The sequence below is a fragment of the Equus quagga genome, chromosome 1, assembly GCF_021613505.1.
Source record: "Equus quagga isolate Etosha38 chromosome 1, UCLA_HA_Equagga_1.0, whole genome shotgun sequence".
Classification (NCBI taxonomy): domain Eukaryota; kingdom Metazoa; phylum Chordata; class Mammalia; order Perissodactyla; family Equidae; genus Equus; species Equus quagga.
Genome location: NC_060267.1, coordinates 5,307,968 through 5,330,103, shown reverse-complemented (window position 1 = coordinate 5,330,103; position 22,136 = coordinate 5,307,968). Strand labels below are relative to the sequence as shown.

The window sequence follows — 22,136 nt, the reverse complement described above, 5'->3', positions numbered from 1 at the left end:
TTTTAAATGGTTGCTTAGAGGTATTTTACATAAATATTCTCTTCCTCCTCTTCCTCCTCCTCCTCCTTTTTCTTCTTCCTCCCCTGCCTCCTCTTCTATGGTAACTTCATAAGAGTAACAATTATTTCATATCCCACATTATTGGCCTTTGTTTCGAGAGCTGGCCCCACTGCTGTGATTCCACACAAATTAACGAGGGCACCAAAGGGGATTTTTTGGATGAAGGCTCATAAAACATTTAGAGGGGAATGGGGAGCAGGTGCTCAATCACTTTGCTAAAAACACAACAAAACACAAGTGAATCATACTGTATCTCACCAAATAAAGCTATTTGTATATTTTTATTAAAAGTATTCAATATTTAATTAGCATTATTCATTTATAATATGACTAATAATTAAAAATTATTGGCCTAACCATATTTCCAAGTGTCTACTAGGCATTTCCGCCAAGATCTTCCAAAGGCGTGTTAAACTCAAGACCTTCAAACCCAAACTCAACATCTCTGAAAACCCTCCCCGCTGGCTACACTTGCCGCTCCTTAGTCATTAGCATCACTGTCCAGATTCCTCGCTCTTCCTAATCCCTACATTCAATTGGTGATCTAGTCCCTTGCTTAGATCTGAAATCTCTTGTGAGTCCAAACTCTCCTCTCTGACACTAAAGCCATTTCAGATCCTATTATCTCATCCTTTACCTGAAGTCTGCTATGGGGGTGTGTACTCCAGGGTGTACCTAAAACCATCTTTTGGGTAAGTGGATAAGTGAAGAAAATATCAGAGCTTCTATTTGTATTTTTATCTCTTCCTTTGAACATTTCTGGCTTTTCTAATGCATATATTGGTAGTTATACACGTGTGCTCAGAAATTTCTACTGGGGTGTGCAATCAAAATGGTCTGGAGAAGACAGACCTAGACTCCTGAATTTTGTCACTCTGCCTTCAGTCCAGCTTCCTGCCATTCTATTTTTCACCTATGAGTTAGTACAAGGAAGCACTTAGAATAAACTAAGCTCCATAGAAGTGTTCGTTACTGTTATTATTACCATCCTATGCCCAAACTGAACTTTCTGCCATGGTCTTAGATCCTCATTATCATGCATCTGGATTTTTACTTAAAAGTCTTAAATAAATAAGTTAGTTCTCGTATTAGAATCCCAGGGTTAGCTCCCTGGCTCCTGGCCTGCTTTGCCAAGTCTGGGTGATCACAGGCTGACACTCTGGCTCTGGCTGGTGGGAGGAGAACCGCTGTGGTCCAGCACCGCAATGAGATGCATTCATTCTGCTTCCAGCCACTCCCTTGATCACGTCCCTAAATCACACAACCGATCATTGCCGTTCCCTGGCATAAGAAAACTTGTAGGCTTTCGATCATCTATCGAATAAAGTCCACATTCCCTTGGGAGAATGAGAACATTAAAATATGTTGGAAAGTTGCTACCTAGGATTTGTGGAGTTTTGTGTTCTACTGTATTTCCTAAGAAAAAGGAAAGAGGAAGCATAGCAGAGTGTTAAGGCTTCAGAGTCAGATGACATGGATTGTAACCTGTCCGTGATCTTGGGTAAAATGCTTCCTGTCCCCAAGCCTCAGTTTCTGATCTGTAAAAGGGTGTAATGATACCCACCTCATAGGATTGTGGGATAACACATATAACCAACAGGCTTTTAATAAATGTTTAAATAAACACTTTTCATTTGTGACATTGTGACACTTTTAGAAAGTCTTAGAATGTCTTCTATTAATGGCATATTTAACACTTTCTAGTTAGAGAAGACCTCCTGAAAGAAATGACAACTAAGCTGAGAGCTGACATGCAAAAGGGCGTTGCAGCCAGGGACATCAGAGTGTGGTGTGGCACAGCTGCGGTAGAGACAGAGCTGGGAGGGGAGACGAGGCTGGAGGGCTAAGACAGGCTCAGAGAATGGAGTATCTTCTCTTTTTTACGGTGCTGCAAAGTTTTAACTACCACTCACTTGCAACCAACTTTATTTCCACATGCAAAGACCACTCCAGACGACAGTCCAAAAACTAAAGCAGCACCTTTATTTTATACACACGAACAGTATAAAATGTTTATTATGTAAGAGCTGTGTTTTGTTTACAATATATTATATTGCTTCAAGCCAATGCCAAAAGTTCATACATTATATTCCCTATTTTATTGTGTTTACAATATATTATATTGTTTAAATGTTACTACAACAGTGTTTTTTCTTTCTTTTTTTAATAATGAATTCTCTGGGATCAGGGGAAAGTCAAAATATTGTACTGAGGGTTTAAAAGTAAGGGCAATTAAAAATGTGACAAATATCTAAATACACGACAAAATTTGAAAGCTGTAACTTTAGCACTATTTACTGCTTCATCTAAATCCTTGTGATTGAGGCTGGTTTGTTCCATTCACCTTCTCTAGGGTACCCCCAGCCCCTCAACACCACGAATGCATTGTAATTTTAGAAATTGTCTGCCAACGACACAATGAAAAGACAAAATTTTAACCTGATCAACTGATATAATAAAAAATCTGTCCCAAAGCACTGAAACAAGAAAATCTATACCATCACGCTACAGACGTACTTAGAACACTTAAAAGGAAGAGTAAATATCAGCTGAGTGATTTATAATGAAGCTAATAAAATTCAGGCCAGTATCCTTAACTGTAATGAACATGATTCGAACATTCAACACATGAAAGGTTAATGAAGGCTATGAACTTGGTGTAACTTAAGATGTTTCAGCCGTCGGAGTTCACCAGATGTAATTGGATTCAGGTGGGTTCTGCTGCTCCTCAGCCTTTTTAAGTGCAGGCGTGTGCTGCCGGAGCCTGGCGCCTGCCGCCCTCGGGGCGAGCCCGAGGCTAGCTCCATACCCTGCAAAATTATTCACATCTTGAAAGAAAAGAAACTACAAAAACAGGCTCTTTGGATTCATTATTAACCATTCCAATGAAATCCATTTTCCCTTTTCAACCCAGAGTGAAGGACCACAGGGACCACATAAAGCTACCTGAATGAAGGGATGTTACAGGTTCAAGATCTCTGTTAAAAGAAGCCCATTTTACTAAATCCCTGAAATCTGGCTTCCATTGCCTCCCTGACTCACTGCATATTTTGGCCGTGCAGAAACTGTTGATGCAAAGTTTGGATGAATGCGATTGAATGGAAGATGTTATCCACCAAGGACGGGTAGGGATCTAGCCCTGAGGTCTTGAAGGCAGGGAGCTTCTGCAGAGAATCTGATCGCTGAGCCTCTTCACTGCATTGCAAAACCAGCCTGATGATATATTGCTCCAGCTCAATGTGACAACCCCCAATCTTCACCCAGATCACATGATCGGGTGTGACTATTGCACTTACACAAGATAGGAATTTTCTAAGAATTAAGAACTTCCACTCTACATGTTAGAGAAGGGTTACGATTTGAACTGATTCCTTATCAATGGGGATTTGTGAGTTTCGCGTTTCCAGCTCAGTTGCCAGTGGAGTGTAACTCTGAGTTGCACAGCCTGAGGCCTCCCTTCCTCCTCCTTGTGAGCCACTGGAGGTGCTCGGGGCACTGACTCATTTCTACTGATTTCCTAGAACTGATCCAAGATGGCAATCCTATTTTTAAAAATCTGCCTCCATCTCCCTGTGCGTTAGAGTCAAGTTCAGCATTTCACTTGTTCTTTGTGGCTTTTAAATGCAAGCATGCCACTAAACAACTACTGAAAACAGAACACTTTGTTCCTGAATGTGTTTCTGTGAATTGTCAGTATGCAGGCTAGTAGCTCATGAAATGGCCAGAATGTGAGCCAACAATGTGCTGGAGTACGTCCCTCTCCTGCTGCCTCCCTGCCACCCATGAAGGCCAAACCTCCCGCTGGCAAGGAGGAGCCGAAGCGGGGACATCTGTCTCCAGTATCCTCCTCCCCACTAGGATGTCTGGGTGCCTGAGGCCTCCCAATGTGTCACCCCACTGGGAGTCTGTTCTTTGCAGAACTCTGTGCCTCAGAGTTCCTCACGACCTCCCTCTAGTCAAAATACACCCCATTCTTTCAGCCTGATTCTCTTAGCTAACGCACAAATGGCTGGGCAGCCTTTCCTGGATAACACGTTTGCATTTTCATCAAGCACCGGGGCGTCTTCTAGACATGCACTGCCTTCATCTGAAGGCGGTCCACCGAGGACAATAGCTTCAGCAGCATCGTCTTCAAGTAGGGATGTTGCTGGGTGCCGGCAGACCTGTGAGAATTGCTCATTGACACTAGGGGACGGCCCCTGACTTGCCCTCTTTTTGGAAGAGCAAGCGAGCGTATCAGCAGAAGCAGTGGTGACCCTTGTACTCTCCTCCCATCACTCTTGGTCATCAGGCCCCAAATGTGAGTCTCAGAAGACCTTTGTAATTGAGTCCTGGGATGTAGGGTCTCACCTCAGTGTGTCCCTAGGCCCGAGGACTTCTGGAAAGTTACTTTGATTTTGGGACAAGCCTCAGGGTTTGAATCCTGTGTAAAGGGTGGCATAAAAGGTTTGGCTTACTCTTTTCCAAAGTGGTTCTAGAAATGGTTAGTTTTCTATCAATCTTTTAGTCCAAAGAAGGCTTCCGCCTAAGTCTGTTCTAGCAGGGATACCGTTTGACCGTTCCCCGCGGGATGAAGGAGCTATTTTCCAGTGGACCTGCAGTTCTTGTTACGCTATGCCCACCTGAAGCCCCTTCAATCTACCACCCAGTCACTCAGTGGGTGAAAAAGACTCAAATCGATGAAGAAGACTCAAACTAATGGAGAGGTGTAGCCCAGACCAGACACGGATCTCCCTTAAAATAAACAAACAAATAATCACGTATACCTACACATAAATGTATTACATGTAAGCCAGAATAATATCATGCGAACATTACAAAATACGCACAAAAATAAGAAATTAGAGATTGATATAGAAATATTTACATAATACATATATATTTATACAAATTTAAATAAAATAACATAAAATATCAAAAATATTTAAAAACTAATATTTTCCCTCTGCACTCCAGCTGGTCATTTCCATGCTCACTGGGCTGCATGCACTTTGGATGACCACTGACCTAGAAAAACATCTGATATGTACGTCACTTGTTCAATTTGTGTCCATTGTTTTGGAGACACAATATGATAGACACAATCCAGACGTCTATTATCAAAGGGTGTTGTATAATTGAAACCTTCCTTTCCTTAAAGGACAGAGGGCAGTGGGCCCTTACTTAGGATTCCGAGTTCCAGCTTCGAGACGGACTGAAACCGCACCGCTGATCTGGTTCACTTGCTAATTGACCGTCCCTCCCCTTAGACCCAGGGCTCCGCCAGGCAGGGCCTTCTCTGTCTGTTTTTGTGTCCCCAGAGCCCAATTCAGGCTTACAGCACAGAAAGAGCCCAAACAAAACAAAATGGATGAATTTACCGAGTTTCATATTGTGTATAAAACAAGCCGTGGTTTATTATCTAAACAGCTGATTCATTTTTGGTAGTCAGTAAATTTGAAAAAATGCAACTCCATTGTAACACCTCTCCCATCCTTCATAGACCTTTTCTTTCCCTCACAAAAACCCATTTAAAACATACCATAACCAATGCAATGTAAAGATTTTAAAGAGCAAAATTCTTCATGTTTTATATGCTCTTGATAAATCTTGGATGATAAAGTCAGAGCCAAGTAGATACTGATTTTACATTTGACTTAAAGTCTTACTTCCTTATTTCTTTCTTGGTTAACATGCTGTATTATCACATCAACCTGTATGAACTATTTTAACCCAGGAGACGTTGTGGGGCTATTTTACAGATGTGCTGATATTTACAATGATGCATGCTTCTTGACACGCTAAGGCGTAGACTGGAAAGTTCAGAGAGTTGTGGGGGGCGGGAGGAAGCAAGGGGGAGAAGGGGCAGAAAAGAAGTTGCTTTTAATGAAACAGAAAGCAGGGCTGAGTTATGGGTTGTCTTTTAGCCTTAGAGCCAAGAAGCAGACATGAAGGAGGCTGGCTCCCCAGCCAGCTCCACTCACTTTTATTGCAGTGTCTTCCATGCCAGCCTTCTTGACATTGGCAGTTGTTGGGTTCATGGCAGGTTCCATGTGTACCGCAGCCAGGCTCGCAGACAGCTAGATTCAGAGGAGATAAAAAGAATGTTCCCTGAGCTTTCATTTTTCAACGGAATTAGAGAGCTGCTTTCCCCGCAGTTCTTTAGAATGTGTTAGTTTTGGCTTCATCCTCTAACTTTTTTTTTTCTAAGTCAATCTCCGGCTATAAGTTGATTTTGGACTCTTTGGAAAAGTCCTGAGAGGGATATGAAACGAAGCTCGATGCTTCTCATTCAGAAAAGACCCTCTGTAGGACGCTGAAACTGCTGGGCAATGGAAGTTTATCTTCCTTAAGAAAACTCCAGTAGAAAGTTCAGTTGTGCGTGTGACAGTGTCTAAGTCTTTTCCATGCATGGATTTCACACAGCACCTCTGGTCTACCTAAAGGAGACGTTCCTGTCAGTGAGAAGGGTTCACTGAGATGCCTGGGCATCATGCAGTAGGTACAGAGGTTATGCAGTAGGAGACAACGGCTCCTTTAGTTATCCCGTAATCACCCAGGTTGATGACACGTAGGGACACTTACGCTTTGAGCAGAGGTCTCCTTGGTAACCTTTGGGGCACTTACACTTGCTTTTACCAATGCATTTACCTCCATTCCGACAGGGTTGTGGACATTTGCCTGAAATAAAGACGAATGCAAATAAGCAAGGAACTCAGAGCTTCATTCAGAGGTAATTACATTTTTCAAAGGAGTCGCAAGGCTTTGAGAGGATAAATGCTTCTAAATGGCAATTATTTCCACTTATTTCAGATCTGTTCTGGCTTTGATACTGTTCCTGTTTCGTTTTTGGAACAAACACGCTAGTATTTTTACTTATGATTTCGGATATATATCTTCTGCAATAAACGTGTTGCCCAAATGGTGTATTTATTTACATTATTTTTTAATAAACAGAATAATATTTTAACTGACTCATAAACACTTGTAATTTAAGATATACTAAAAGTTAAAACATGAATGACCCTCCAAATGATCTTTTCTCTGAGTTCGGATTGTGAATGTCATTTTTTCTGAAAGCAAGCCCACACCTGTGCCTGATGACATCTGTCTCAGCCCAGGATTCTCCAGAAAGCAGGGCTTGCAAGCAGATAGTTTATTTGGGGAAGTGATCGTAGGAAATAGGAGTAGGGGGACAGGAAGAGTGAAACAGGGAAGGAGGGAAAGCCAATACAAAAGTGTGTTTGTAGGTTGGCCATCACTGCCGGCAACCAGGCTCTGTACTGCTGGGTCCTTCCAAGGAGCCGTGGAACTGCACCTGCAAGTTGTCTGGAAGAAGGGAGAGGGGAGCATTATTCATCAGCACCCGTCTCCCACTGGTCATGGGATTACTTCCTCGCACTTCCACTCCGCGACTGTGTGAGCACAGGCTGCATTTTTTTTAGGACTCAGAGAAGTCTCTAGGTGGAAAGCAAGAGAAGTGTGGAATAGCTAAGATGAGGGAATCAGGTTATGCCTGTGCCAAACAGGTTGTTGTAGCAGCGGTTGGACTGAAGGGTTAGCTGAGAAGAATACGACGTGGGGCACACAAGGGGCCTGATACCACACCTATGCATTTTTCTGGAACCTCTTAGATCCTAGTGATACCTCATTCTTTTCTTTAATCTTGAGAATTGCTGATGTTTTCATAGATCTTTGAACCACAGGATTTTAGGGCTGGAATACGATCTTAGATGTAAAAATTGTACAATAATTTTCTTCTTTCTTACTCCAGAACTCCCTCTGCAATCTAGAATTTGCCATTCTAAAGGGTGAGTTTTTTGAAGAAGTAAAAGATAAAGGATTGTTCACCTGGAGCTGAAACCACATCCTGTAACTGGCATAACGATGTTCCAAAGAGAGCAAAGAGCCGTCGGATTTAGGTCGGGCAAGATTTGGGATTTAGTTCTTATTGTTGGTGTTCTTGTGCTTTTTTCCACTTTAGCAGAACACTCATTACAAAGGCCTCGATACACAAGGAGGAGAAACGAAATCTTTATCCTAAAACAACCCACCTTTCAATCTCTAACCTCTTCTTTTTATGGTCAAATAAAGTGTTGAAAGAAGTGAAGTACTAAATATTTTACCAAAAGCACTACGCTTGACAAACAGGAAGTGATTCTATATAAAAATCATTTTGCTAGAAACACTTTGCTTCTCTTTCTACATATCCAAAAGGACTTTCTTCATCTATAAATTGACCAGAGCAGCATTTAGTCATTGTGGAGACAGTATAGATACAAGACTGAGATGTTAGAGTCTCCTGAAAACCTGGAATGCCATTAGACCTTTAGGTCGGTCGTTCTAATGCAGAAGTGTTCTAGAAACACGTATTAAAACAACCTTAATACTAACAGAATACCACCTTTTGATTGACCATTAAAAATCCAAAAACTCCTTTTTGCTAGATTTGGATACAAAGAACAGCATTTACTATTTGGTCAGGATCCCAACTCCTACCAAGAGGAAAGGAATACCTAACTCTGAACTTCCATTTGCATCACAGAAACATCTGACCCCATCACATGCACAAAACTGGAGGACATCACAGGACTCTGCAATGCCCTGGGGTTTTTCAAGTAAGCAAGAAGTGGGACAATAGTTATATGGGAGAAGCGATGGTGTACTTATTGGGAAATACTTGGTGAGCCCAAGTTTCCCCATGCTGTATGAGAGGAGGATGCCGTGACCAAGGATACCGCAGAGAATGACTAGTGGAGGGAACCTTCTCATCGACTCCATGGGTCCTTTTGTTTTCTCAGCAAGAGGCAAGCGAGGCTCTTGAGCGTCACTACAGCCAGGAAGGAGGATGTGCTCTCCTGGTTATCACCCTACATACGATGCATGTGACTGGGGGAAGGCTGCTCCTACTTCAAATCTCATGAAGCCAAAACCTCATGAAGATCTGATTGCTTTAAAATTCAGAATCCTACAAGTGTCTTCAATTTTGACTTCCTTTTCCTGGAAATAGTTTGCAACCAAACTCTCTCCATTGGAGAGCAGAAAACTGGGTCAACTTGAGAGATTACACATTTTTACCTCAAACAGACTAAGCACTGGCTGAAGACAAACAGATCTGACTAAATTTAAACAGCATTTTTACTATAACCAGCATAGGAGTCCAATGAGAGCAATGAGACAGGCACTGACAATATAAGGACATCAAATTTCCTCTGCCCATTGGTTTGTGGGATAACTAAAATCTGCGACTCTGCTTCACATAGGAAAAAAGATAAAAATAGTTTACAATAAGTGCCAACAACCATCACCTCTGGATTTTAGGATTATGGATGATTTTTAATTGTTTTATCCAATATTCTAAATTTTTATTTTTGAGGAAGATTAGCCCTGAGGTAACTACTGCCAATCCTTCTCTTTTCGCTGAGGAAGACTGGCCCTGAGCTAACATCCGTGCCCATCTTCCTCTACTTTATATGTGGGATGCCTACCACAGCATGGTGTTTGCCAAGTGGTGCCATGTCCGTACCTGGGATCCGAACCGGCAAACCCCGGGCCGCTGAGATGCGGAACATGCGAACTTAACCACTGTGCCACCAGGCCGGCCCCCAATATTCCAAATTTTTTACAGAGAACATTTTGTACAGAGAACTTTTATAATAATAAGAACCTATTACGTTATTTTAAAAACCCATTTATAATACAGTATAAATAACTTATGTAGTTTTTTTAACTGGAGGTTCATTAAAGATTCTTGGGAGATCGAGGAACCTTAAATATCATGATAAATGTGTACCACACACATCCAGACGCCTCTAAGCACAGTCACATTTGTTAGTGTGCAGGTGGGTCTCGTAATCAAGTCAGAATGAAGTCTGAGCAGATACCACTCCTGGTAGAGGCCAGGAGAAATGAAAATATAAATACCATCAGAATACATATTTCATAAACAAGAATCCCAGATAAGCATAGTGTTGGCAAAGCTACGGAGAACACAGAGACCTTGAAAACATCACGCTAAGTGAAAGTCATCAGACACAAAAGGCCATATGTCGTATGATTCTATTTAGATGACATGTCCAGAATAGGCAAATCTACAGAGACAGAAAGTAAATTAGTGGTTTCCAGGGTCTTGAGGAGAGAGGAGTGAGGAGTGACTGCTAATGGGGACAGGGTTTCTTTTGGGGGGTGATGACGTGTTCTGGAATTAGACAGAAGTGATGTTGCACAATTTTGTGAATATATTGAATTGTATATTTTAAAATGGTAAATTTTATGGAATGTGAGTTATATCTCAGTTTAAAGATAAGAATACACAGGGGCCAGCCTGGTAGCACAGTGGTTAAGTTCATACGTTCCGCTTCGGCGGCCCGGGGTTTGCCGGTTTGGATCCTGGGTGAAGACCTGTGCACCGCTTATCAAGCCATGCTGTGGCAGGCGTCCCACATATAAAACAGAGGAAAGTGGGCATGGATGTTAGCTCAGGGCCAATCTTCCTCAGCAAAGAGGAGGATTAGCAGCAGAAGTTAGCTCAGGGCTTAGTCTTCCTCAAAAAAAAAAAAAAAAGAACACATAATTCAATTTTGTGTCTCTATTACACTCGAGGCCTTTTTCAACTCAAGACCCATTTCCATATTTTCCTAGTAATGTGGTTCTTGTAATAGAAACAGGAAATTTCCTTAAAGGATCTGAGTATAACTTGTGATAGGGATAATTAGGAGCTTTCAAAGGCCCACATTTTCGGTGCAGTTAAGGAAAAAAAGCTAGGAATAGAAAACACTGTCTCTGCCAGTAGAAAGGTCATAAACCTAAGGGCATTAAAGGACGGACTTAGATGCGGAGAAATGAGCTTATGAACAAAGATTCATAAACATGAACCAACTAAGCATGCAAAGCCCGAGACTAAGGACGGGGAGAGAATTGCGGGGCGTTAGATCAGAGATACCTTTATCAGGGCAGGGCAATTAACAAGAACAGAAACCACATCCTGACAATTAATTACATGTTCTATGGAAACTTCAGACGTATTTCATTTGAACTCTACAAAAAATGGTTACTTCATGTTCTACTCATTAAAGTACAAAAACCCACAAATAAATTAGAGGTTGAAAATTAGAATAGGAAGTCAGTATTATTTAATTTTGAACCCACTACAACTTCAGAAACAACGGCTCTGCCAAACACAGCGGTGTTTTACAGACACAATACAGCTGGAAATGAAAATGCCATATTCCAGAACTTCCAGAAGGGCAGGGACATGGCACCCCAGCAGACCAGCTCACATTCCTTTTGCTCCTTCCTGAGTGAGCTCTGGTGTTACCTGTCTTCTGGATCCTAGAGCAATCTGGAATGGGGTTGGCTTATCTCTGAATTTAACAGAGTTTCAGTGACATGCTGAGGGTCACATGGCTGGTGGGTGGCACAGCCAAGGCAGGCAGTTTGATACCCTGATTCCCAAAGTGGTGATTACCTACCACATTCCACTCTTAAATTTTCATTTTTTTGTATTGAAGCATGATAAACATATAGTGAAGGCATAACGTGTGCCCATCTTAAGTTCACAGCTCAACTGTTTTTTTTTTTTTTTACATAAATCAACACTCGTGACACTTCATCAATCAAGATCTAGAGCATCTGGGCACCCCATAAAGTTCCTTTGTGCCCCAACCACTCATCATCCATGAGTTTTGCCTGTTCTTGAACTTCATAGAAATGGAATCGTGCAGGATGCACTTTTATGGGTCCAGCTCCTTTAACTTAATGTCTGTGCGATTCATTCACATTGTCGTGTGTGCTATTCATTCGTTCTTTTTTATTGCTGTGCACCTTTGTTCTCCTTTTCCTTGAGTCTACCCTCTTCTTTTAGATACATTACTGGGCTCTGTCTAGTTTAGGAAAGGCAGTAGTGAATGGCAGAGTAAAAACTCTCTATGCCTGCAGGTAGGTGACAAAACCCCAGCTGTCCCCAAGCTCTAGTCTACATTTCCAGGCTGAAACTGTGGGCTCTGCACAATGAGAAGGGGATGAAATCACTAACAAGAAACAACACAACTTGATGATCAACCCAAACCGAGACATAAGTGAGGCAGAGAGCATTTGCTCTGAGTCCTCTGGGCTGAGCTATGTCATGACTCTCTGCCCCACCTTTAGCCAAAATGAATGGCAGCTGAATCTGGTGAAAAGAAACCAGTGGCCTGAGACCTTCGATAAGCTATTGACTGTGTCTGGGCATCAGATTCCTGACTGATAACATGGAGGGGTTAGATGGAGTTCCTAAGGACCCACAAAACAAAGAGAATGAAGGTCAGTACTCACTTATTTCACACTGGTCTCCCTCTAGTCCTGGAGGGCAAATACACTTTCCAGGGTAGAAGCAGGTGCCTCCATTAGAGCAGGTCGTGGAGCAGTTTGCTGTTAGGATGAACAACAAGGTGTCGCATTAGACAGAAGGGTAAATCTGGAAAAAAAACCTTGCTTAAGTTAGGTGATAGTCCTGAGGCACCTGTTACTTGTCCTTTTAGGTATTTAGTAAAGTAAGCTGCTTGCCAAACACAAGAATTGTAACCAATCGCTTGGCCATTTGTGGATTCCAGCAACATAACAGGATACACTTTATATAGTACTCACTCCTAGGGGTTTACATCTCAGTGAAAAAGGACATGGTGTGTAGAAAAATTACCTTTTTAACTTTCTTGTAAATATCTATGCCCTTAAGAGGAGAACACTATAAACCCTCAAAAATATTTTTTTCAGATAAAGGAAGAATAAAAGGAGAAAACTTACTTTGGCATACATAAAAGGGAGAGAATTCGTAAATATTAGGGGCTGACAAAGGAGAAAGCAACTTTTCCTTCAGAATAAGAACAACAGAGATTCATCTTATGTGACAGGAATTTTTTAAAAATAAACTTTTATGACGTTTGGAGGAAGGAGTAATTGTATTCAGGAAAAGACAGACAGTCGACCCTTGTGAAATCCCAGAGGTGGGGCCTGTGGGACGAAGAGCTCGGATCAGTTACTGTGGGAGGCCAGTGAACGAGATTATCCAGGTAGTAACCATACTGTGTGATTCATCCCAAACCCTCTCTCCTGGGGTCAACTCTGGGAATTTCACTGCTCACTGGGACGTAAAATAGAAGGAGGAGAGAAATGGGCACCGGGGAGAGCAACGAACCTGGGAGCTTAATTGAAAGTAATAGAATATGACAAAGCTGGTTATAGAATTTGGCCACGTTCTTAGTATTTGCATAATATTTGACCGTCCTGACCAAGCTTCTCTACATTTCTGTTGTGCAATATCTTGACTAGGAAAACAAGCCAGAGACCCTCCGTAAGCCTCACAGGGGCTGAGAGTATGCTGGGCCAAGACTGAACGACTCAATTCCTAAAGTTTGCGACAGAGGTCCCAAAGCCACTGTAAGTTAATCTTGGATGTTTTTTCAAATACGTGGTGCCAAGGTCTAGCTCCATGCCAATAATTAAACCATTTTTAAGAAGCTCTATGCTCCCTCCTGGATAATAAATGCACCTTTTTGTTGAGGTAGTAAAAAGCAATATTTTTTAATGTTCCCAGATCTCCAGTGAGACCAAGTGGAATTTCAACAGACTTTACAAAAAAATTTTTTTAAAAAATTACTGGAGCATAACAAGTAGGAAAATCTTTCATCTGAAAGGTAGAATATTACAAAATGTAAAATGTACTCAAGTACACATGGATGTTTTCCTTCAACAGCAACCAGGCAGTGCTTGTGACGCCACGGCATTAGAAACGCACTGCAGCTGACGTTTCCTTGTGCAAACTACACCAAAATGGCCACGTCTACGTTAGCAGGCCTCACAAATGGTTTCTTTAAGCCTGTTTAATACATGAGTTCTTCATCCAAATCTCTGAAGGATTTGCTCTATTTCCTAATAGTTTCAAGATAACATGAGATAATTCTGCTTCAAGAATTACCCAATTTTGAAATAGCAGAGATGCTGTATGCTAAATTTAAACAAATTAAGAAGAAGCTTCATCATAACGAGTTTTACTCAGTGGCTGTTAAGCTGTTAATTATTAGCAGTGTCACTAGCGGTTCACCTTTATGAATAGAAATTTTAAAAACTGTTTTTAAGCCAATGCTATCGTTTAAGGGATCACTTAAAAATAAAAGGTAGAGATGCTCTCACGTATTATCTCAATTAGCTTGAGGGTGGGGAGTGAGGAGCGAAGGGCTTAATTTCCAGTTTGGAGATGGGAAAAGCGTGACCCACAGGGAGATGAAGTTATCTGCCCAGACAGAGAGTCTCTCGTGGAGGAACTGGGACTGACGCGGCAGCCTGAGTGGCCACACGGCACAGTGGAAGATGTGAGGGGGGGTCAAGCTACCCGAGTTCTACAAACCTCGTTTTGCTTACCTGGGAATGAGATGAATCAAACTCGACACATCTCAAACAGTTGTTGAGAGTAACATCAGGTAATTGTAGGAAATTACTTTGTGCATGATAAAACAGCAGACAACCTCAAATTATTCTTCTGACTCATGCTAAGGGCTCTTTCCTTTGGCTTTTCTTTCTTTTTAAAGTTGCTCATTTCAATCTTATTTGGTGCTAACTGCATTATCACTAAAGAGACACTTCTCAAAAATAACACATCGTTTTATTTCGAGGGATATATTTACTTAAAAAACAGTGCTCTACTCATGCCATTAGCATTTTTGACACAAGGATAATTTTATTAAATACATACACTTTGAAGGATATTATTGATATTTTCATAAAAGATGTGAACGGGGCAAAATAGATAGGTATCTGGTAAAGAGTATGACTCCTTCAGTAATATTTTAGAGCCAAGTTTGAATCTATTTTCTGAGAGTAGAGTCTGGCCATGATGCCGTATTACAGGAAGGAGGAACCGGATCTCTCAGGGATGTGATCTGTGAGGAGAGTCTTGAATTGAGGGCCAGGGAACTTCCAGATCAGGCAACCTGGTGCAGCTTGTTTCATTTCAGTCTTAGAAGCTCACCCATAAAACTGATTTAGGACATACCAAAACCCCATGTTGCAGGGGCACCTAGCTGTTCACAAAAATCCATGCTCCTGTCCCATAAAATTGTCAGCGGGAGACAGCTGTCCAGCCAGGGATGATATTTCTCTTTCCTGCATCCAGGTAGGAGCATGAGGCTAATTCCTATGCATGCAATAGGTGTGGAAGTTTTGTGGGTCACTTCTGGAGCAGGGCCTTTTTTTTCCAAGCAGTTTGCCTACTCCAGTCTCTCTTTCTCTGCTTATCAGCTGGATCCAGAGAACTCTAAAGCTCTAGGCAGGGCCACAGATGAAAGGCACGGGGGCCCCTGAGTCACTGCATGGAGAAGAGCTGCCTGCCCACTGACCAGTGTTCCTGCACCGGAGCATTCTGCGAGTGAAAAGAAACTTCTACTGTGTTAAACTACACTCAAATTTAGGGTTAAAGTTATTATAGCAGCCAGCTAAACGATACAACTTATTTACAGAGCTGTTACAAAGAGTGATGATACATTAAATGTACTTCTTTTAACCAAACATTTAAAAAGTAAGTAGAACCTTGTTCTTAAAAAGAAACTGTTACCTTTATCACAGTTGACTCCATAGAATCCAGGCGGGCAGATGCAGAAACCCGGAGTGACACAGAGCCCGCCATTCATACATCGGGGCGTGCACAGGGCTAACAGAGAGAGAACTCCGATTAAGGCCAAATAGGGTTTTGGAGCAAGACCACTTTGGAAACAGATCTACGTTTTCAAGCTTTGTGGTTGATTCTAAAATAGTCAGTCACTCTTTAGAGATACAAGTGTGCTATATTAAAAATTATTTTTGTGCTGTAAATCAGGCTATTTTTTAACCAACTTCATAGAAGACAATTTTGGAATTGCTCCATTGACCACAGAGTATAATTTGCCCAGAATCATCATTTTGACTAAGATGTGGTCTTCTGAAGACTGTAAATATTTTTTCCTGCCCTATTTCCCTTATCCCCTAATACCAAAATAAATGCAAACAAGAAAAATTCTTATTTCTTGAAGATGGAAAATATTTTGCCCACTCTGGTCAAATAAGCTTAGTATTTAAGCATCTTGTGGTTAATACACATTTTCTTGTTTATCTCTCTTTTTTGTTTTTAAGATTTTATTTTTCCTTTTTCTCCCAAAGCCCCTCCCCGCCATACACAGTTGTGTATTTTTGGATGTGGGTCCCTCCAGTTGTGACATGTGGGATGCCGCCTCAGCATGGCTCGAAGATCGGTGCCGTGTCCACACTTGGTGAAACCCTGGGCCACCGAAGCAGAGCACATGAATCCAACCACTCGGCCATGGGGCTGGCCCCTTGTTTATCTCTTTTTTTTATATAACTTTCTCAATAGTAATTTCATTGAAATGGATGTAGTTACTGCACAAATGGTTTTCAACCTTTTTTTTTTTTTTTTTTTTTTGCCTTATAGCAGCTTCATAACTCAGGTGTACACTTAATTGTGAATCAAGCTGCTTTTAATTGGAGCAGATACTTTTAAATCAATCATAACACTAGTTTTTAAACACCAACTTACGTGGAAGAAAAATACTTCAAAACATTCATACGATCATGCCAAATCATAGTGTAAATAATAGTGAATTCTGGGAGTGGGGAAGCGGGAGAGTGGCCACAAAGAATGAAGACATTGTGCCAAGTTCTCCGGCCCCCTCACCACATCTTGGATTTAACAGAAAACCACTCCTAGAAGAAATACTTTCCAATAGCTCTTCTGTGGCTTTTTAAGATTTCACCAATCCTTATAATGTGACCAGAAAAATAATTTGAGGGGATGTGTTACAAATACATGTGGGTCTCCTGTGCGACATCCGTTTCTTTAGGCAGCAAGCAGGGGGCGCTGGCCGTCTCTGTTCTTTACCTTTCTCGCAGTGAGGTCCGTAGAATCCATCAGGACACTCACAGACGCGTCTTTCATTACAAAGGCCTCCGTTTCGGCACCCTCCTGGGCATTCCGCTTCACCAAAGAGAAACAAGTGTATATGGACACCTTTGACGTCACGTTGGGTGAATTAACAGCAAGCATGAAGACCTTGGTGCTCACTTTTTCCCCAGTGCACCAATTATCCTAATTTATTGAATACGGACACTTCTACCTCATTCTCTCTATACCACTTATACTTTACTAAGTCTGCACCAAGCTAGGATTTTGCCTCTGTCAATCCTACTTCCAGGGGTAGGGGCCTCATGGAAGAAGGCAAAGCAGCTTTATTCTGCCTTCACCCCACCTATCAATCTACTGGACCTCCTTAAGTTCACACTGAAACAGAAGGAATGATATTGCCCTCACTATTCCCTTTCCGAGGGTGGAACAACCTTTCGGCACATCCTTAGAGCACTGAGCCTCCAGAGCTTAAATTCTGTGCTGGACAAGCTTGTGTCAGGATGGGAAAGGAGCCAAGTCTTCACGCTTAAATGGGTACCTGGGGCATGGTGGTGAGCTCCTTTGCCTGGCAGGGATGGGGGCATGATGGTGGCACACTGTCCTCCGTGAGTCGGTGGCACACTGTCCTCCGTGAGTCGGCAGCACCCAGCTTTTGCAGGCAGAATGGGGAGTGCTGCCTTTACAGGTGGCAGTTTCTGGTAAAGACTGGCCACCTTGCTACGAGGGTGGGGACTCCCAAAGACGGTGTTGGAGGAGGGGAAGGAGACAGGCAGACAACAGGGCATTTTGAAGGGGAATTGGAGTTCCTAAAATTGTGGGCGGGGCCAAAGCAGAGGAAGCGTGTCTTAGTACTGTTATTGGACCCCATTTTTACCAGCCCATCCTCCCGTTGTTATGGTTACAATTATACAAAAAAAATTCTCTAACTCTCTATAATTTTTTGCCCAAATCACACCTGTAAGCCATAAGAGCCTTCTCTTAAATCCCTGTCACTGATTACCTTGTTGACATGTTTTAAAGAAGATTGCATTCTGAGGCGTCTGCAGGATGGTGTTGCCTTCAGAATTCATTACAATCACATTCACTTCAAATGCTGCCACTCCGTCTTGTTTTCCAAGACATGGGAAACCAACTTGAACAACTAAAGAAAAAGAAAGTATGGAGGAACAGTTTATCTAGTCGATTCCAGTTTTGCAGAAATCTTGGTGAGACAGAAAGAACAAAGCAAAAATGTTCACATGTCATTATGTGACATTCTAATGTGTCCACTGGAATAGGAACAGAATTTTGATCATCTAGTCATTCTCCACAGAACTTGTACATTACACTGGGTGCAGAAAGAATAATGACCCTCATTCATTTGTACTCTACTAATATGGAATTGGGATAGTTTGTGCATAGTCTGAGCTTGCACTATCTTGAAAGAAAGATTTTCTCTGACAATTAAAGGTACAAGTAGTCAGTACAGATTTACTAATTAGAGAAAGAAACTTTGTGGGCACTCTTACCAGCCTCCATAGAATCCAAAAAGAGCTAAAAAAATCAACATTTCAAAATACGTTAAATAAACCCCTATAAGCAAAGCCCGCTGGTTTATTTTTACTCTGTGTGCTTGAAAGTGACAAAATATTTTCTTTGGGAATATTCTACAACTCAGACTAGACTCCAATCATTGGACTGAGTTATTGAGGTTAATGTTTGCTCAGGTTATATGTTAATATGTATTGAGAAGTGTCCACATCTTGGGGATGCAGAAGAGAGTTCTGTGCGGTGAAATAAGCCCATGATAGGCTTATATCTAATGGTTAGGTTCCTGAAGAGGAGCCACTTTTCTGTGTGAGAGTGTGAGGATTGCCTGGGGTGTGTAGGTGTTGACTAACAAAGTGTGGGAACTAATGATGTTGCTGTACAGAGAGAGTGAAGAGGCCACCAGCGCAGTATAGCCACAAATCATTGGGTGGAAATTGGCTCAAGTCATCGGCTGAGAGACCGATTATGTAAATTTCTAAAATTCGCTGGATTATCATAACATATCCACTGGGGAAAACTGATCTGGCTGATCCACTAGGCTCTAGTTCTTCCTTACGAATAGGAAGAAATATTGCTAATAGGTATACACATAGAATTTTGCTTCATTTTGTTATGGTTACTGCCAAGCTTGGGAAAATTATACCAAGCCAAGAAAAATCCTTTCATTTTAGAGTTTTCATAAACCCTTCCCCTAGGTTTATAGGAAGAAATGAGCTGGAAACTGGTCTGCTCTTTTCCATAAGGCATTACACACAAACTGCTCACAGAATCTTCTTAACGTGCCTGCCAACCAAAAACCCTCTCAAGGCCTTGGCATTGTCAGTGTTCATTACTGGGCCATTCTCAAAATAGCATGGGTTTCCAGCTCTCCTGAATCTTGAGATCTAAGCACTACAAATAACCAATTAAATGATGAAAAGGAAACACAGATATTTTAACAGAAATAAAAAGAGAGAGAAAAGCAAAACTGTGCCTGAAGTTCCAAAGAAAAATCGTTCCCATTGAAAGCCCTGGGTTAACAAAATCTTACATATGAAAATACCAATTGACAAAACACAAAAGTCTGTTGTAGGGATTTCCATTTATGAAGGAAGTGAAGGAGCTCACAAATAATGTCTTTCCATTGTTAATTCTTCCAATGCATTTTCACTTCGTTCACCTATAAAATTTCATTTATCTTTCTCATGAATCTTGTGCAGGAATGGGTAGGCCAATAATTGCCCTGAGGCATAAAAAGATGGAAGAAACTGAAAGGATAGTTAAAGATAGAACTTTCAGAATCTTCCTCACCACGTCATCATCTAAATCATCATTTTCCAGATGCATCTTTTTCCTGGACTTTATTCAGCCGCCACTTTGCAGCCCACCTAATTCTTTTAAAAAGGCACTTCGGTTTTACTTTAGCTTTCAGAATCTTGGAAAGGAAGAGAAGATGCTTGTAAGTAAACTTATCTTCATTTCTGTTTATCAGCACTGTCAAATTTCAAAATGTATCTTGAATGTTAAAAATCAAAAAATGTCTTATTATATGTGTGGAAAATTCAGTAAATAACAGTTACTCGTTTGCCCATGTTTTCAGATGTGCTAAAAGCAAACCATTTACAAATCTGGTTAAATGATGACTCTGTGCATGCTCCAGTCATCAGGGAGCTTCTGGAGGGTTTGGAGGCTCACGTAAAAGTCTGTGATTTGCGAACACAGCCTCTAAGTCAATGGAAGTAAAGAGATGTGCAGAGTTCCCTGGCTTGTGGGGATCTAAAAAATACGGCTCTGGACAACCCCTGGGAAGGAAAACAAGAACACAAGGTCCAAAAGAAAGCTGAATGAGGAAAGCACACCATAAGTAACTTTCTTTAGGGTTTTCAGGATGAATTTTTCCCTTTAAATGGTTAAATACAAATTTGAGTCAAAATACAAAGAGTTCAACCATTCAGTAAATATTTATGGAGTGGTTCTATGTGTCAACCATTGTTCTAAGCACTGGGGACACTTCAGAGAACAAGACAAATAAACCCCCTGCCCCTTGTGGCACTTGTGTTTCAGTGATTTATTTCGAAGACATGCTATGATAATAAAATATTTTAATCATTTGAAAATCTAGAAAAATAAAATAAACATTGACATATGTTTAAAACCACCGACTTAAATTAGAATTGGAAGTAGCTGCCGTGTTTGTTTTGGGTTTGCAACTCCTGGATTCTTTGGGTATCAACTTTTATAATCTCTCTAACTTCAATTTGCCTACATATTAACTTCACAACAGGGGCATAACTGTCTGCTGGAAATAGCATCTAATGCTTAAAACAAGGATCGGGGGGCTGGCCTGGGGGCACAGCAGTTACGTTCACGCGCTCCACTTTGGTGGCCGAGGGTTTGCCAGTTTGGATCCTCGGTATGGACCTACATAATGCTCGTCAAGCCATGCTGCGGCAGGCGTCCCACATATAAAGTAGAGGAACATGGGTGCAGATGTTAGCTCAGGGCCAATCTTCCTCAGCAAAAAGAGGAGGATTGGCAGCAGATGTTAGCTCAGGGCTAATCTTCCTCCAAAAAAAAAAAAAACAAACAAACGAAAAAACAAGGATCAGGGAGGCAGTTGTACTTGTTATGACCCATTGATTCAGGGTAGTTTAGTTAACATCTTTGGGTCTCAGTTTCCTCATTTGGCCATAAGACTAATAATAAGACTATTAAAATAATTCTTTAGAAATTTTTTTGTGTGAAAAGTTCTGTTATTTGAAAGTTTAAAGGAAAATGTAATGTTGTCATTCACCATCAAATACGTCTTTCATCTGAAAAAAAATCTTATCAAAGCACTCATACACACAGCTAGTTATACCAAATTACACCAAATGCAAAAGGGAGAACAAGTCTGTTATATTTTTTAATAGAAAAACTGCAGGCAATCTTGGAGCTAACTAAAGATGTGGCATCTTCATCTTCTTCGTAACAGAAAAGCTATCCCTAACAATTATTTTACTAATCTAAAATTATGTTCAGTTAGCATTAATATGAAATATTTTCCTTCTTAATTTTTTTTTTTTTTTTGAAGATTAGCCCTGAGCTAGCTGCTGCCAATCCTCCTCTTTTTGCTGAGGAAGACTGGCCCTAAGCTAACATCTGTGCCCATCTTCCTCTACTTTATACATGGGACGCCTACCACAGCATGGCGTGCCAAGGGGTGCCATGTCTGAGCCCGGGATCCGAACCGGCAAACCCCGGGCCGCAGAGAAGCAGAACGTGCGAACTTAACCATTGCACCACTGGGCCGGCCCCTCCTTCTTCATCTTTTAAAGATCTAACCCACTCTAGGTTTAAAATTGTGCTTATTTTACTTATATATTTATAATTCCAACCTGACAAATTCAACTTCAAGTTAAAAATGAGCACATCAAAAACTCCCTTAGTCCAGGTGGGAAAGTTTTACGCACATATATCTACCCCTTTAGAACCAGGAGGCATATAACCATCATTATGGTCTGAACCCTATCATAGGATGATTTGGAAGGAACGAGGAAATAAAGTTTAGGAGTTAGGAGGTACCTAGTTTATGAGTCTCAATGAATTAACTTTTAAAATAAAAGTAGAAATTAATGAAAGATGTGTAAATTAAACTAAGTACACTTTATCTTTCAATTTTAAA

The 22,136-nt window shown here is 41.2% G+C and overlaps 1 protein-coding gene across 1 annotated transcript in view; it reads right to left on the bottom strand.

Moving 5' to 3' along the window:
• Nucleotides 1-2,027: 2,027 nt before the first annotated feature.
• Nucleotides 2,028-22,136, bottom strand: part of WIF1 (WNT inhibitory factor 1) — a 64,453-nt gene continuing 44,344 nt past the window's right edge. The window contains exons 4-10 of the mRNA XM_046649233.1: nt 17,964-18,104; nt 16,940-17,035; nt 15,623-15,718; nt 12,352-12,447; nt 6,625-6,720; nt 6,024-6,119; nt 2,028-2,870 (exon numbers count right to left, since the gene is read on the bottom strand). Coding sequence (XP_046505189.1) covers nt 2,749-2,870; nt 6,024-6,119; nt 6,625-6,720; nt 12,352-12,447; nt 15,623-15,718; nt 16,940-17,035; nt 17,964-18,104 — 743 coding nt within the window. The 3' untranslated portion in view covers nt 2,028-2,748. The remainder of the gene's footprint in view (nt 2,871-6,023; nt 6,120-6,624; nt 6,721-12,351; nt 12,448-15,622; nt 15,719-16,939; nt 17,036-17,963; nt 18,105-22,136) is intronic.